The sequence below is a fragment of the Oncorhynchus mykiss genome, chromosome 9, assembly GCF_057628025.1.
Source record: "Oncorhynchus mykiss isolate SJ-2025 chromosome 9, ASM5762802v1, whole genome shotgun sequence".
NCBI lineage: Eukaryota > Metazoa > Chordata > Actinopteri > Salmoniformes > Salmonidae > Oncorhynchus > Oncorhynchus mykiss.
In genome coordinates, this window is record NC_143030.1 from 9989674 (window position 1) to 10007177 (window position 17504).

The window sequence follows — 17504 nt, forward strand, 5'->3', positions numbered from 1 at the left end:
ACAGAGAGAGGAAGAGAGAGAGAAAGAGAGAGAGAGAGAGAGAAAGAGGGAGAGACAGAGAGAGGCAGAGAGAGAGAGAGACACAGAGAGAGACAGAGAATGAGAGAGAGAGAGAGAGAGAGAGAGAGAGAGAGAGAGAGAGAGAGACAGAGTGTGCATCAGGGCTCTTCTGTCACGAAGTAGAGTCAAAGATGCATTTCAAACCCTAGATTTTTTGTTACATGATTTGTTAACAACGTTCAGGAGACATTGGTTTCTAAAGAAGAACAATAAGATGATGACGTTACACAGCACCATTTAAATGACACGTCTTTATTTAATACTTAGGTAGAACATTTGGAGTTGTTTGAGTGAGTGTCCAGTCTCTAACATGGCTGCCAGTTTTGGCAACTGTTGATGCTGCAGCTGGCTCCTGTGGATCCAAGATGTCTGCCGATTTTGCCACCTGTGACTGCTGTGGTCTGGCTCCTCACAGAGCCGCAATGTCTGTCTGTTTCCTCCTGCTCTGGTCCACACTGCTGGCCCTCTTCATCTGGTACACCACCTTGGCTGCCTCATCAGAGAGGGCCTGGGAGGACACACAGGAAACGGTGTGTGTGTGTGTGTGTGTGTGTGTGTGTGTGTGTGTCTGTGTGTCTGTGTGTGTGTGTGTGTGTGTGTGTGTGTGTGTGTGTGTGTGTGTGTGTGTGTGTGTGTGTGTGTGTGTGGTGTGTGACCTACGTTCACAGGAGTAGACTTGGAGGCCTGTAGGTCATTGATCTTGCTGTTGCCCTAGTAAGAGAGAGAGGGAGAAAAAGAGAGCGAGAAAGCAAGACAGAAAGAGTATTTAACTTTCCATGTCAATAAAGTATATTGAATTGAGAGTGAAGAAGTTGAAGAAATCCTGACTAGTAACCTGTAACCTGCGTCATACGAGGTAATTCTATCCTGAGGCAAATATCTGTATTTTCTGTCTGTCTCTCTCTGTCTTTGTCTCTCTCTTCCTGTCTGTCTCTCTCTGTCTTTGTCTCTCTCTTCCTGTCTGTCTCTCTCTGTCTTTGTCTCTCTCTTCCTGTCTGTCTCTCTCTTTCTGTCTCTGTCTCTCTCTTTCTGTCTCTGTCTCTCTCTTTCTGTTTCTGTCTCTCTCTTTCTATCTTTCTGTCTCTCTCTTTCTGTCTTTCTGTCTCTCTCTGTCTTTGTCTCTCTCTTCCTGTCTGTCTCTCTCTGTCTTTGTCTCTCTCTTCCTGTCTGTCTCTCTCTTTCTGTCTCTGTCTCTCTCTTTCTGTCTCTGTCTCTCTTTCTGTCTCTGTCTCTCTCTTTCTGTCTCTGTCTCTCTCTTTCTGTCTCTGTCTCTCTCTTTCTGTCTCTGTCTCTCTCTTTCTGTCTTTGTCATGAAAACTATCCCTCCCTTTCACCTCAGGAAGAAGAAAGCTTCTTTAATTCCTCAACGGACGGACAGACGGACAGACAGACGGACGGACAGACGGACATAGAGTGAATGATTGATTGACTGATTACTTGGGAGTCTGTAATGAGGTCATCGCATATGGTTGTCATGGTACTGATCCAGTTGCCATAGATACTTTCCTCCTTTAGATTGGGCCTCTGCACACTGGGGACAAGACCGAAAGGGTTAAAAGGCACAGTACACCCAAAATAAAACAAGCCTTCACCTTGTCAGCAGTGTGAAGACATACGGTTTTTGTTATAACCTTCTCTGCCAAGCAAAAAGGGCAGTAACTGCTCATAGCGTGGGACTGAGAAAAAGTGTTTTTATTTACCTTGGTTTTACAGTAACTTTATACAGTTACTGCTAACATGTATAATCTAAAATAAATATAAATAAATAAATATATAGAAATATATAGAAATAAATAAATAGATAGATAGATAGATAAAATATCAATTTTATCCAAGACACAATACAAAAGAGGCAGGATATTTGTTCACATAATTAAGCATGTCTTTAACGTAGCAAAAAATGTGTTCATGTCATTTTCGACCAAATGAACAGCTACTGCCTTTTCTGCTTGGTAGGGCAGTTTTAGCATTTAATACAAGTCAATAAGCCCTACACCAAGGGACAGGCAGCTCCTCTATATCCCCTACACTACATAAGCTTGGTAGGGCAGTTTTAGCATTTAATACAAGTTAATAAGCCCTACACCAGGGGACAGGCAGCTCCTCTATATCCCCTACACTACATAAGCTTGGTAGGGCAGTTTTAGCATTTAATACAAGTCAATAAGCCCTACACCAGGGGACAGGCAACTACAGTCCTCTCTATCCCCTACACTACATACGTGTTTTTCATGCTTCGTGTTTGGATCATATTAAAGGAAAACATTTCCATTTCAGACACACCTACCTGATGTCTTTGAGCAGGTTTTGCTGTGCTCTGAGTTGTCTCTGTGCCTCGTGGACTCTTCCCTCCATTGTTAACCTGGCACACAGCTGGGCACAGTGGACCCCTAACACTGACATGTTCAGACTGCCTGCCCACACCCAGCTAGACAGAGAGAGATGGAGAGAGAGACAGAGAGAAAATATATTTTAGTGACCTGGGATCAGACACCATCATCACAGCCCGGGATTTGAACCGGCAGCATTCCAACTGCTGATCGGCCACTCTAACGTCAACGCTACCTAATGATGATGATAATGTGTGTGTGTGTGTGTGTGTGTGTGTGTGTGTGTGTGTGTGTGTGTGTGTGTGTGTGTGTGTGTGTGTGTGTGTGTGTGTGTGTGTGTGAGTGGTGTCTGTGTGTGCGTGTCTGTGTCTGTGCCTGTGTGTGTGTGTGTGTGTGTGTGTGTGTGTGTGTGTGTGTGTGTGTGTGTGTGTGTGTGTGTGTGTGTGTGTGTGTGTGTGTGTGTCACCTGCTGGTTGTAACCCGTCTCTGTTCAGTAATGATGCGTGTGACGTTCTGTTGATCTCTAGTGGTGAAGGACAGCTGTAGCTGGAACGGTAGTCTGGCTCTACGCATGAAACCTGTACAACACACACACACACCCACACACACACACACACACCCACACACACACACACACACACACACACAGACAGACACAGACACACACACACACACACACACAGACACCCACACACACACACACACACACACACACAGACAGACACAGACAGACACACACACACACACACACACACACACCCACACACACACACACACACACACACACAGACAGACACAGACACACACACACACACACACACAGACAGACAGACAGCCAGACAGACAGACAGACACACACACACACACACTGGGAGTCACTATGGGGTACTGTGTGTGTGTGTGTTTGAGAGTGTGTGGGATTGTGCATGTCAAATCACATTTTATTGGTCACATACACATGGTTAGCAGATGTTATTGGTCACATACACATGGTTAGCAGATGTTATTGGTCACATACACATGGTTAGCAGATGTTATTGGTCACATACACATGGTTAGCAGATGTTATTGGTCACATACACATGGTTAGCAGATGTTAATGTGAGTGTAGTGAAATGCTTGTGCTTCTAGTTCTGACCGTGCAGTAATATCTAACAAGTATCTAATAATTCCACAATAACTACCTTATACACAAATCTAAATGGGTGAATGAGAATATGTACATAAAAATATATGGATGAGCGATGGCCGAGCGACAATAGATGGTATAAAATATAGTATATACATGTGGTATGAGTAATGTAAGATATGTAAATATTATTAAAGTGGTATTTTTTTAAAGTGACATTGTTTAAAGTGAGTAGTGATACATTTATTAAAGTGGCCAGTGATTGGGTCTCCATGTAAGTCTTTACTGAAGACTCATCTCTTCAGTGGGTCATATGATTGAGTGTAGTCTGGCCCAGGAGTGGGAAGGTGAACGGAAAGGCTCTGGAGCAACGAGCCGCCCTTGCTGTCTCTGCCTGGCCGGTTCCCCTCTCTCCACTGAGATTCTCTGCCTCTAACCCTATTACAGGGGCTGAGTCACTGGTTTACTGGTGCTCTTTCATGCCGTCCCTAGGAGGGGTGCGTCACTTGAGTGGGTTGAGTCTCTGACGTGGTCTTCCTGTCTGGGTTGCCCCCCCCCCTTGGGCTGTGCCGTGGCGGAGGTCTTTGTGGGCTTTACTCAGCCTTGTCTCAGGATGGTATGTTGGTGGATGAAGATATACCTCTAGTGGTGTGGGGGCTGTGCTTTGGCAAAGTGGGTGGGGTTATATCCTTCCTGTTTGGCCCTGTCCGGGGGTGTCCTCGGAGTGGGCCACAGTGTCTCCTGACCCCTCCTGTCTCAGCCTCCAGTATTTATGCTGCAGTAGTTTACGTGTCGGGGGGCTAGGGTCAGTTTGTTATATCTGGAGTTTTCTCCTGTCCTATCCGGTGTCCTGTGTGAATTTAAGTATGCTCTCTCTAATTCTCTCTTTCTCTCTTTATTTCTCTCTCTCGGAGGACCTGACTCCTAGGTCCATGCCTCAGGACTACCTGGCATGGTGACTCCTTGCTGTCCCCAGTCCACCTGGCCGTGCTGCTGGTCCAGTTTCAACTGTTCTGCCTGTGATTATTATTATTTGACCATGCTGGTCATTTATGAACATTTGAACATCTTGGCCATGTTCTGTTATAATCTCCACCCGGCACAGCCAGAAGAGGACTGGCCACCCCACATAGCCTAGTTCCTCTCTAGGTTTCTTCCTAGGTTTTGGCCTTTCTAGTGAGTTTTTCCTAGCCACCGTGCTTCTACACCTGCATTGCTTGCTGTTTGGGGTTTTAGGCTGGGTTTCTGTACAGCACTTTGAGATATCAGCTGATGTACGAAGGGCTATATAAATACATTTGATTTGATGTAGACATCAGCCTCTCTGAGTTAGTTATTGCTGTTTAGCAGTCTGATGGCCTTGAGATAGAAGCTGTTTTTCAGTCTCTGTCCCAGCTTTTGATGCACCTGTACTGACCTCGCCTTCTGGATGACAGCGGGGTGAACAGGCAGTGGCTCGGGTGGTTGTTGTCCTTGATGATCTTTATGGCCTTCCTGTGACATCGGGTGCTGTAGGTGCCATGGAGGGCAGGTAGTTTGCCCCCAGTGATGCGTTGTGCAGACCGCACCACCCTCTGGAAAGTCTTGCGGTTGACGGGGTGCAGTTTCCGTGCAGTTTCCGACAGGATGCTCTCGATTGTGCATCTGTAAAAGTTTGTCAGGGTATTGGGTGTCAAGCCACATTTCTTCAGCCTCCTGAGGTTGAAGTGGTGCTGCTGAGCCTTCTTCACCACGCTGTCTGTGTGGGTGGACCATTTCAATTTGTCAGTGATGTGTACGCCAAGAAACTTAAAACTTTCCACCTTCTCCACTGCTGTCCCGTCGATGTGGATGGGGGGAGGGGGAGGGGGTGTTCCCTCTGCTGCTTCCTGAAGTCCACGATAATCTCCTTTGTTTTGATGACGTTGAGTGTGAGGTTATTTTCCTGACACCACACTCCGAGGGCCCTCAACTCTTCCCTGTAGGCCGTCTCGTTTTTGTTGGTAATCAAGCCCACTACTGTTGTGTGCATGTTTGTGCATGCATCTATGCGTGTGTGTGTGTGTGTGTGTGTGTGTGTGTGTGTGTGTGTGTGTGTGTGTGTCTGTGTGTGTGTGTGTGTGTGTGTGTGTGTGTGTGTGTGTGTGTGTGTGTGTGTGTGTGTGTGTGTGTGTGTGTGTGTGTGTGTCACTCACTCTCTACGCTGTCAGGCTTGCAGGCGAACTGAAAGGTGATTTCTACTGCTTCTGTTACGTTCCCTATCTCCCTTACTAGACGGTGGCTACACTCCTCCTCGTAGGGGAAATACCTGGAGGACGGACAGAGAGACGTCACGTGTTTTCATGACTGACTGTAGAGACTTGAATAAAAAAATAAAAAAACAGATATTGAAATCAAAGATGTGTGTGTCACACTTAACCCAAAATGGAGTCATACTCACACGCCATCAGCTGCTAGTAGCGTTGCCATGACACCCGTTGCTAGGATGTTGTCGGCCAGAGCTGACTGGATCTCTGTTGCTACGGTACCGATGCTTACTGTATTCACCTGAACAGTTGACAGAGGATGTGAGTTTACATACTGTTTTACCCACTTTATATGTATATACTGTATTCTAGTCCAGGCTCATCCTATAGAACTACTGCTGTACACACCTTTTATACTCATATACGGTCCATAATATCTATACACACCAAAAGCTATTTAACCCAGTTTAGAATAAGGCTGTAATGAAACAAACTATGGAAAAAGTCAAGGGGTCTGAATACTTTCCGAATGCACTGTATAACTAACTAACTAACTAACTAGCTAACTAACTAACTAACTTATACTTATACTAACTATACAACTAAGGTGGCAAAACAGGCTGCCTAAGTATGATTTCCAATCAGAGACAATGATAGACAGCTGTCCCTGATTGAGAACCATACCCGGCCAAAACATAGAAACAGAAAACATAGAAATAAAGAAACTAGAATGCCCATCCTAGTCACACCCTGGCCTAAACAAAATAGAGAATAAAAGCCTCTCTATGGCCAGGGCATGACACATACAGTGAAGGAAAAAGTATTTGATCCCCTGCTGATTTTGTACGTTTGCCCACTGACAAAGAAATGATCAGTCTATAATTTTAATGGTAGGTTTATTTGGACAGTGAGAGACAGAATAACAACAAAAAAATACTGAAAAATGCATGTCAAAAATGTTATAAATTGATTTGCATTTTAATGAGGGAAATAAGTATTTGACCCCCTCTCAATCAGAAAGATTTCTGGCTCCCAGGTGTCTTTTATACAGCTAACGAGCTGAGATTAGGAGCACACTCTTAAAGGGAATGCTCCTAATCTCAGCTTGTTACCTGTATAAAAGACACCTGTCCACAGAAGCAATCAATCAATCAGATTCCAAACTGTCCACCATGGCCAAGACCAAGAAAACAATTGGTAACACACTATGCCGTGAAGGACTGAAATCCTGCAGCGCCCACAAGGTCCCCCTGCTCAAGAAAGCACATATACATGCCCGTCTGAAGTTTGCCAATGAACATCTGAATGATTCAGAGGACAACTGGGTGAAAGTGTTGTGGTCAGATGAGACCAAAATGGAGCTCTTTGGCATCAACTCAACTCGCCGTGTTTGGAGGAGGAGGAGGAATGCTGCCTATGACCCCAAGAACACCATCCCCACCGTCAAACATGGAGGTGGAAACATTATGCTTTGGGGGTGTTTTTCTGCTAAGGGGACAGGACAACTTCACCGCATCAAAGGGACGATGGACGGGCCATGTACCGTCATATATTGGGTGAGAACCTCCTTCCCTCAGCCAGGGCATTGAAAATGGGTCGTGGATGGGTATTCCAGCATGACAATGACCCAAAACACACGGCCAAGGCAACAAAGGAATGGCTCAAGAAGAAGCAGATTAAGGTCCTGGAGTGGCCTAGCCAGTCTCCAGACCTTAATCCCATAGAAAATCTGTGGAGGGAGCTGAAGGTTCGAGTTGCCAAACGTCAGCCTCGAAACCTTAATGACTTGGAGAAGATCTGCAAAGAGGAGTGGGACAAAATCCCTCCTGAGATGTGTACAAACCTGGTGGCCAACTACAAGAAACGTCTGACCTTTTTTGCCAACAAGGGTTTTGCCACCAAGTACTAAGTTATGTTTTGCAGAAGGGTCAAATACTTATTTCTTTAAAATGCAAATCAATTTATAACATTTTTGACAAGCGTTTTTCTGTATTTTTTTGTTATTCTGTCTCTCACTGTTCAAATAAACCTACGATTAAAATTACAGACTGATCATTTCTTTGTCAGTGGACAAACGTACAAAATCAGCAGGGGATCAAATACTTTTTCCCCCTCACTGTACATGTGCCAGTGGCATATACAGTGCCTTGCGAAAGTATTCGGCCCCCTTGAACTTTGCGACCTTTTGCCACATTTCAGGCTTCAAACATAAAGATATAAAACTGTATTTTTTTGTGAAGAATCAACAACAAGTGGGACACAATCATGAAGTGGAACGACATTTATTGGATATTTCAAACTTTTTTAACAAATCAAAAACTGAAAAATTGGGCGTGCAAAATTATTCAGCCCCCTTAAGTTAATATTTTGTAGCGCCACCTTTTGCTGCGATTACAGCTGTAAGTCGCTTGGGGTATGTCTCTATCAGTTTTGCACATCGAGAGACTGAAATTTTTTCCCATTCCTCCTTGCAAAACAGCTCGAGCACAGTGAGGTTGGATGGAGAGCATTTGTGAACAGCAGTTTTCAGTTCTTTCCACAGATTCTCGATTGGATTCAGGTCTGGACTTTGACTTGGTCATTCTAACACCTGGATATGTTTATTTTTGAACCATTCCATTGTAGATTTTGCTTTATGTTTTGGATCATTGTCTTGTTGGAAGACAAATCTCCGTCCCAGTCTCAGGTCTTTTGCAGACTCCATCAGGTTTTCTTCCAGAATGGTCCTGTATTTGGCTCCATCCATCTTCCCATCAATTTTTACCATCTTCCCTGTCCCTGCTGAAGAAAAGCAGGCCCAAACCATGATGCTACCACCACCATGTTTGACAGTGGGGATGGTGTGTTCAGCTGTGTTGCTTTTACGCCAAACATAACGTTTTGCATTGTTGCCAAAAAGTTCCATTTTGGTTTCATCTGACCAGAGCACCTTCTTCCACATGTTTGGTGTGTCTCCCAGGTGGCTTGTGGCAAACTTTAAACAACACTTTTTATGGATATCTTTAAGAAATGGCTTTCTTCTTGCCACTCTTCCATAAAGGCCAGATTTGTGCAATATACGACTGATTGTTGTCCTATGGACAGAGTCTCCCACCTCAGCTGTAGATCTCTGCAGTTCATCCAGAGTGATCATGGGCCTCTTGGCCGCATCTCTGATCAGTCTTCTCCTTGTATGAGCTGAAAGTTTAGAGGGACGGCCAGGTCTTGGTAGATTTGCAGCGGTCTGATACTCCTTCCATTTCAATATTATCGCTTGCACAGTGCTCCTTGGGATGTTTAAAGCTTTGGAAATCTTTTTGTATCCAAATCCGGCTTTAAACTTCTTCACAACAGTATCTCGGACCTGCCTGGTGTGTTCCTTGTTCTTCATGATGCTCTCTGCGCTTTTAACGGACCTCTGAGACTATCACAGTGCAGGTGCATTTATACGGAGACTTGATTACACACAGGTGGATTGTATTTATCATCATTAGTCATTTAGGTCAACATTAGATCATTCAGAGATCCTCACTGAACTTCTGGAGAGAGTTTGCTGCACTGAAAGTAAAGGGGCTGAATAATTTTGCACGCCCAATTTTTCAGTTTTTGATTTGTTAAAAAAGTTAGAAATATCCAATAAATGTCCTTCCACTTCATGATTGTGTCCCACTTGTTGTTGATTCTTCACAAAAAAATACAGTTTTATATCTTTATGTTTGAAGCCTGAAATGTGGCAAAAGGTCGCAAAGTTCAAGGGGGCCGAATACTTTCGCAAGGCACTGTATATTCTGGACTGACATGGAGGAGGAAGAGGGGGAGGAGGAGGAGAAGGAAAGGGTGAGAGGTAGAGAAATGTTTCCCATGGCAATAAAGCCCCTTGAATTGAATTGAATTGAATTGAAAGGGTGGGAAAGGACTGGTGAGAAGAGGGGGAGTGGAAGAGAGATGCAGAAGAGATGGCGTGTGCAGAGGGAAAGAAGAGAAAGAGAGAGAGAGAGAGAGAGAGAGAGAGAGAGAGAGAGAGTCGAATGAACTTTCACATACTAAACCAATCATCCAATGAGAAAGACTAGAGACAGAGAAGACCGAGGTGTTCTAGAACACTGTTGAAGTAACAAACAAACAAGGAAGGAAGCACATCTCTCATCACCTCAATGGCTAAACTCACACACTCACACTCCTGGCATTCCTGGCATGTGCTGCCACAGAGGCTGCCAAAACTCTACCTTAATGTTTCTGTTTTTGATTCCTTAGGCTGATGCTATCCGAGACATTTACACAGGCGTGTGTGTGTGTGTGTGTGTGTGTGTGTGTGTGTGTGTGTGTGTGTGTGTGTGTGTGTGTGTGTGTGTGTGTGTGTGTGTGTGTGTGTGTGTGTGTGTGTGTGTGTGTGTGTGTGTGTGTCTGTGTCTGTGTCTGTGTGTGTGTGTGTGTGTGTGTGTGGGTCCATGACTGGGCAGATCTGTTGTGTGTGAGTGAGTCTCACCCTGCCTCCAGTCTGGTCTGCCAGTAGTCCCACCTCAGCCAACCTGCAGTCTGTTCCCTCAAATGTCATCACTGACACTATCACACTGCAGAAACAGGTAATATAATCAGTCAGTCAATCAGGCAGTTAGTCAGTAAATGAGTCAGTCAATCAGGCAGTAAATTAGTCAGTCAGTCAATCAGTCAGTCAGTCAGTCAGTCAGTCAGCCAATCAGTCAGTCAATCAATCAGTCAGTCAATCAGTCAGTCAGCCAGTCAGTCAGCCAATCAGTCAGTCAGTCAGCCAATCAGTCAGTCAGTCCTGTAATTCTAAACATTTATTCCATGGCTTATGATGTGTTCATATGCTATCTGGGGGGGTCCCCAAAACTTGTGCCCCCCCCCCCCCCCCGCTAGACCAGTGGGTAAACAGTCCTCTGCTGTCCACCCAGGTTGTCCACCCAGGTTTTGGTGCTTTATGGGTTTTGATATTTGGGAGTTTTGTGATAAGCTTTTGGGCGTGGATGATTGGGGGTGCATTGTATTGTATTTAGGGGTACATGGGTTTCGGTGGTATATAGAGGGTACATGGAGGTATTTCGGGGGTACACTAACCCGCTGTTAGCTGCCTCGTGGGCTAGCTGTCTGTAGAAGTAAGGTGACTGGGGGGAGGAGAAAGGGGTGGGACTCTCCTCCATTAGACCCAATCCGATGTTAGCTCGTCCGTCTGTACACAGGATCACCTAGAGGTCAACCAATCACAGAACACAGAAAGATTGTAAATGGTCGCAACAATAACATAGGAGTTGTCAAACAGACAGAAATGGGACATGCTGTCAGAATGTCAACCAGGCATCGGATTGGCTGTGAGACAGGAAGTGAACTGGTATTGGATGGAATGCTCAGCTCTGACCTTTGACCCCACGTATCGAGACGCCATAGCAACGGAGACCAAGGCAGCAGGACCCAGCGCTGTAGCTCCATGCTCCCTCAGCCTGGAGAGGGAGATACAGTTTTAATAAGACAGGCAGCCAGTCAGCTAGCCAGTCAAACAGTCAACCAGACAGTCAGCTAGCCAGTCAAACAGTCAACCAGACAGTCAGCTAGCCAGTCAAACAGTCAACCAGACAGTCAACTAGCCAGTAAAACAGTCAACCAGACAGTCAGCTAGCCAGTCAAACAGTCAACCAGACAGTCAGCTAGCCAGTCAAACAGTCAACCAGACAGTTATACAGCCAGACAGAGACAGACAGACAGACAGAGACAGCCAGCCAGCCAGTCAGCCAGTCAACCAGTCAGGCAGAGAGCCAGACAAGCACACAGCCAGCCAGCCAAGCACACAGCCAGCCAGCCAGTCAGACAGTCAATCAGACAAACAGACAGACAGACAGACAGACAGACAGACAGACAACCAACCAGGCAGAGAGCCAGACAAGCACACAGCCAGCCAGCCAAGCACACAGCCAGACAGACAGTCAGACAGTCAATCAGACAAACAGACAGACAGACAGACAGACAGACAACCAACCAGGCAGAGAGCCAGACAAGCACACAGCCAGCCAGCCAAGCACACAGCCAGACAGACAGTCAGACAGTCAATCAGACAGACAGTCAGTCAGACAGACAGACAGGCAGTCAGACAGTCAACCAGACAGACAGACTCACTCTTTGACTCTCAGTGAGAGGTGTTGGTAGCTCTCAGCTATACAGTGTGGAGTGTTGTACTGTTTACCCTGTTGTCTCAGGTAGTCAGAATCAACTAGAGCCCAGTCCCTCAGAGAGACTGGTACACCTGAACCATCACCATACACTACTACCTACAGAGGGAGAGAGGGAGGGGATGGGGAGGGAGTGTTATTGATAGCCCAGTCCCTCAGAGAGACTGGTGAACCTGAACCATCACCATACACTACTACCTACAGAGGGAGAGAGGGAGGGGATGGGGAGGGAGTGTTATTGATAGCCCAGTCCCTCAGAGAGACTGGTACACCTGAACCATCACCATACACTACTACCTACAGAGGGAGAGAGGGAGGGGATGGGGAGGGAGTGTTATTGATAGCCCAGTCCCTCAGAGAGACTGGTGAACCTGAACCTGAACCATACACTACTACCTACAGAGGGAGAGAGGGAGGGGATGGGGAGGGAGTGTTATTGATAGCCCAGTCCCTCAGAGAGACTGGTGAACCTGAACCATCACCATACAGAGAGAGCAAGAGAGAGATAATTATCATACCAATAAAGAAAGTAGGCAGGTAGACAGGTAGGCAGGTTAGTAAGTAGATAGGTAGGCAGGTAGACAGGTAGGCAGGTTAGTAAGTAGATAGGTAGATAGGTAGACAGGTATGCAGGTTAGTAAGTAGATAGGTAGATAGGTAGACAGGTATGCAGGTTAGTAAGTAGATAGGTAGATAGGTAGACAGGTATGCAGGTTAGTAAGTAGATAGGTAGATAGGTAGACAGGTATGCAGGTTAGTAAGTAGATAGGTAGATAGGTAGACAGGTATGCAGGTTAGTAAGTAGATAGGTAGATAGGTAGACAGGTATGCAGGTTAGTAAGTAGATAGGTAGATAGGTAGACAGGTATGCAGGTTAGTAAGTAGATAGGTAGATAGGTAGACAGGTATGCAGGTTAGTAAGTAGATAGGTAGATAGGTAGACAGGTAGACAGGTAGGTTGGCAAGGCCAAGGGGTCTGAATACGTTGGCAAGGCCAAGGGGTCTGAATACGTTGGCAAGGCCAAGGGGTCTGAATACGTTGGCAAGGCCAAGGGGTCTGAATACGTTGGCAAGGCCAAGGGGTCTGAATACGTTTGCAAGGCCAAGGGGTCTGAATACGTTTGCAAGGCCAAGGGGTCTGAATACGTTGGCAAGGCCAAGGGGTCTGAATACGTTTGCAAGGCCAAGGGGTCTGAATACGTTTGCAAGGCTCTGTAAGTGTCCCCCCTTTTCGTAGCCCTACATTAGATGAATGTATTCAAGATGAGGCCAATTATATCTGCTCTCAGTTTGTTTTTATAACCATTAAAGATTCTGCTAATTATGTCTCCAGTCATGTAAAGTGGTGTTGAATTGCAATGAAATAATTTATCATAAAAGAAAAATAAATTGGGTGGGGGGAAAAATAGCTTCTCGAAAACTTGAAACTCACGCACCTTTATATACATTAAAAGGGAAGAGCCACCATTTAATCATTGTTGACACTATCGATCAAACACACACCCCTGCACGTGTGCACACAACACACACGTACGCGTGCAACACAAGCACTCACCACTATCTATCATTCTTTAGTTCTTGATACAATCATCTCAAAAATCAACAGACGGTAAGTTTCTCAACATTGTTCTGTACACGGATGATTCATGCAATCAAAGGACTCTTGTCATAACTTAAAATACACCACTACGGTTCACTAAATCTGTGTCATACACAACCGGGTAGCAGTAGTTTTCCCAGGCTGAGGCAATGTGACACGATAATACTTTGAACCCCGCCCTGTGCTACTGGGTCCTGGACTTTCTGACGGGCCGCCCCCAGGTGGTGAAGGTAGGCAATAACACCTCCACTACGCTGACCCTCAACACAGAGGCCCCACAAGGATTCACCTATGACTGTGTGGCCATGCACGCCTCCAACTCAATCATCAGGTTTGCAGACGACACAGCGGTGGTGGGCCTGATTAAAAATTTGAAGTATTGGTTTCAAAAATGTATAATTTATTTTATTTCACCTTTATTTAACCAGGTTGGCTAGTTGAGAACAAGTTCTCATCTACAACTGAGACCTGGCCAAGATAAAGCAGTGCGACACAAACAACAACACAGAGTTCCACATGGAATAAACAAGCGTACAGTCAATAACACAGTAGGAAAAAAACAAAGTCTATATATAGTGATATATATATATATATATATATATATATATATGATATATATACAGTCCTGTCACAAAAGGACCTGTTTCCCTCCCTCCCTCCAAACTCTCTCCCAAAAATCAATCAGTACCTGGTCATTGAAGGTAACCATGGCGACTCTGCGGTGAGGTGAGGTCTGCAGCAGAGAGGACAGCGCCCTCTGGAGGGCATCCTGAATACTCTACACACAGAGAGAGAGAGAGAGAGAGAGAGAGAGAGAGCATTGGCATACACTACGTTGCCAAAAGTATGTGGACACCTGTTCGTCAAACATCGAATTCCAAAATCAGGGGCCTTAATATGGAGTTGGTTCCCCCTTTGCTGCTATAACAGCCTCCACTCTTCTGGGAAGGCTTTCCACTAGATGTTGGAACATTGCTACTATAACAGCCTCCACTCTTCTGGGAAGGCTTTCTACTAGATGTTGGAACAAGTGCATTAGTGAGGTCAGGTACTGATGTTGGGGCGATTAGGCCTGACTCGCAGTCGGCGTTCCAATTCATCCCGAAGGTGTTTGATGGGGTTGAGGTCAAGGCTCTATACTGGCCAGTCAAGCTCTTCCACACCGATCTTATTAACAAACCATTTCTGTATGGACCTCACAATGTGCACGAGGGGCATTGTCATGCTGAAACAGGAAGGGGCCTTCCCCGAATCCACTAATTTTAAGATGTGTCCACATACTTTTGTATACATTGCAAGTCAAAAGTTCTAGAACACCTTATAGAAAAAGTTCTAGAACACCTTGTAGAAAAAGTTCTAGAACACTTTGGAGAAAAATTTCTAGAACACCTTGGAGAAAAAGTTCTAGAACACCTTGTAGAAAAAGTTCTAGAACACCTTGGAGAAAAAGTTCTAGAACACCTTGTAGAAAAAGTTCTAGAACACCTTGGAGAAAAAGTTCTAGAACACCTTGGAGAAAAAGTTCTAGAACACCTTGTAGAAAAAGTTCTAGAACACCTTGTAGAAAAATGTCTAGAACACCTTGGAGAAAAATTTCTAGAACACCTTGTAGAAAAATTTCTAGAACACCTTGTAGAAAAAGTTCTAGAACACCTTGTAGAAAAAGTTCTAGAACACCTTGTAGAAAAAGTTCTAGAACACCTTGTAGAAAAAGTTCTAGAACACCTACCCATTCAAGGGTTTTTCTTTATTTGTACTATTGACTACATTGTAGAATAATAGTGAAGACATAAAAACTACGAAATAACACATATGGAATCATGTAGTAACCAAAAAAGTGTTAAACAAATCAAAAAATATTCTATGTTTGAGATTCGCATTCTCTCAACCAGCTTTATGATCACCTGGGATGCATTTAAATTAATAGGTGTGCCTTATTAAAAGTTAATTTGTGGAATTTCTCTCCTTCTTAATGCGTTTGAGCCAATCAGTTGTGTTGTGACAAGGTAGGGTGGTTTACAGAAGATAGCCGCATTCCACATTTCTAGACTGCATTCCATCTGAAGTGATGGAACAAGATGGCCGCCCTGTTGCTAGCTCCCAGACAACTTTGCAGTCTTTTGTTTATTTTAGTGTTATTTTTTTACATAATTTGATCAGAAGGTTTCTAGTATTATTTCCTATGACCAACAGACACTTCTGGATATCAGATTGAAGATTAATATTTACAAATTCAACTTTCCGGAGCTGGATTCTTTGTCTGGATTACCCAAAGACATTAATTCATCACGGGAGCCTTTTTTTTCCAAAAAAAGACACTGCAGTAGAAGGCGAAGGGGAAGGCGAACTGGCGTTCTACCCTCCACTTCCTACTAGATTAGTCTCTGGACAAAAAACTTTGCGAGATTAGAGCGTGGATTTCCTACCAGAGCGATATGAGATTCACAACCTAATCTAGCCTAATGTAACCTAATCTGCTTCACAGAGACTCAGCTGACAGGGGAGGTACGTGATCAGGCTGTACAGCCTGCGGGGTTTTCCATACATTGCGTGGAGAGGGGAAAAAGGCGGAGGAGTGTGTTTCGTGAACAGCAACTCACAGTGTGATTGTAGGAATGTACAAACCCTTAAGAGTTTCAGTCCTCTTGACCTGAAATACCTCACGTTCAAAGGACGACCCCATTATCGCCCGAGAGAATTCACTGCTGTGTACATCCCCCCCCCCCCCCCCCCCCCCCCAAGCTGACACCACGCTGGCACTCAAGGAATTACACGGGACTTTAAACAATTTGGAAACAGCATATCCCGAGGCTGCATTCATTGTATAAGGACATTTAAAGAAAGTTCTCCTGAAATTCCAAAAAACACATCACTTGCCCCCACTTGCAGGAAAAATACATTATACTATTGTTTTTTTCTCCATTCTGAGACGGATACAAAGCTCCTCTTAAAGTTTCTCGGCGTACACATCGCTGGGGACCTGAAATGGACTGAATGAAGGCACAACAGCATCTCTACAACCACAGGAGGCTGAAGAAATTCGGCATTGGCCCCTTAGACCCTCACAAACTTTTACAAACGTACCATTGAGATCATTCTGTTGTGCATCACCGCCTGGCACGACAACTGCACCACCCTCAACCGCAGGGCTCTTCAGAGGGTGGTGCGGTCAGCCCAACGCATTGCTGAAGGCACGCTGCCTGCCCTCCAGGACATTCATAAGTCCGAAGCCACTGACTCTTCACTCGGCTACCGATAGACTAAGACAGTACAGGTGCATCACAGCTAAGACCGAGAGACTAAAAACACATCTTCTATCACCATCAGACTGTTGGACAGCTTCTATTACCATCAGACTGTTGAACAGCTTCTATCACCATCAGACTGTTGAACAGCTTCTATTACCAGACCATCAGACTGTTGAACAGCTTCTATCACCATCAGACTGTTGAACAGCTTCTATTACCAGACCATCAGACTGTTGAACAGCTTCTATCACCATCAGACTGTTGAACAGCTTCTATCACCATCAGACTGTTGAACAGCTTCTATTACCACCAGACTGTTAAACAGCTTATATTACCATCAGACTGTTGAACAGCTTCTATCACCATCAGACTGTTGAACAGCTTCTATTACCACCAGACTGTTGAACAGCTTCTATTACCATCAGACTGTTGAACAGCTTCTATCACCAGGCCATCAGACTGTTGAACAGCTTCTATCACCATCAGACTGTTGAACAGCTTCTATTACCATCAGACTGTTAAACAGCTTCTATCACCATCAGACTGTTAAACAGCTTCTATTACCATCAGACTGTTGAACAGCTTCTATCACCATCAGACTGTTGAACAGCTTCTATTACCATCAGACTGTTGAACAGCTTCTATCACCATCAGACTGTTGAACAGCTTCTATCACCAGACCATCAGACTGTTGAACAGCTTCTATTACCATCAGACTGTTGGACAGCTTCTATTACCATCAGACTGTTGA

At 44.9% G+C, this 17504-nt stretch overlaps 1 protein-coding gene across 1 annotated transcript in view; it reads right to left on the reverse strand.

The window, feature by feature from the left end:
- Window positions 1-296: 296 nt before the first annotated feature.
- The window catches only part of LOC110531382 (circularly permutated Ras protein 1), a 28759-nt gene continuing 11551 nt past the window's right edge, over window positions 297-17504 (reverse strand). Inside the window, exons 8-19 of the mRNA XM_090183409.1 lie at window positions 14194-14283; window positions 11853-12004; window positions 11101-11182; window positions 10803-10930; window positions 10210-10294; window positions 5939-6045; window positions 5694-5806; window positions 2857-2968; window positions 2348-2488; window positions 1498-1591; window positions 721-771; window positions 297-568 (exon numbers count right to left, since the gene is read on the reverse strand). Coding sequence (XP_090039535.1) covers window positions 470-568; window positions 721-771; window positions 1498-1591; window positions 2348-2488; window positions 2857-2968; window positions 5694-5806; window positions 5939-6045; window positions 10210-10294; window positions 10803-10930; window positions 11101-11182; window positions 11853-12004; window positions 14194-14283 — 1254 coding nt within the window. The 3' untranslated portion in view covers window positions 297-469. The remainder of the gene's footprint in view (window positions 569-720; window positions 772-1497; window positions 1592-2347; window positions 2489-2856; window positions 2969-5693; window positions 5807-5938; window positions 6046-10209; window positions 10295-10802; window positions 10931-11100; window positions 11183-11852; window positions 12005-14193; window positions 14284-17504) is intronic.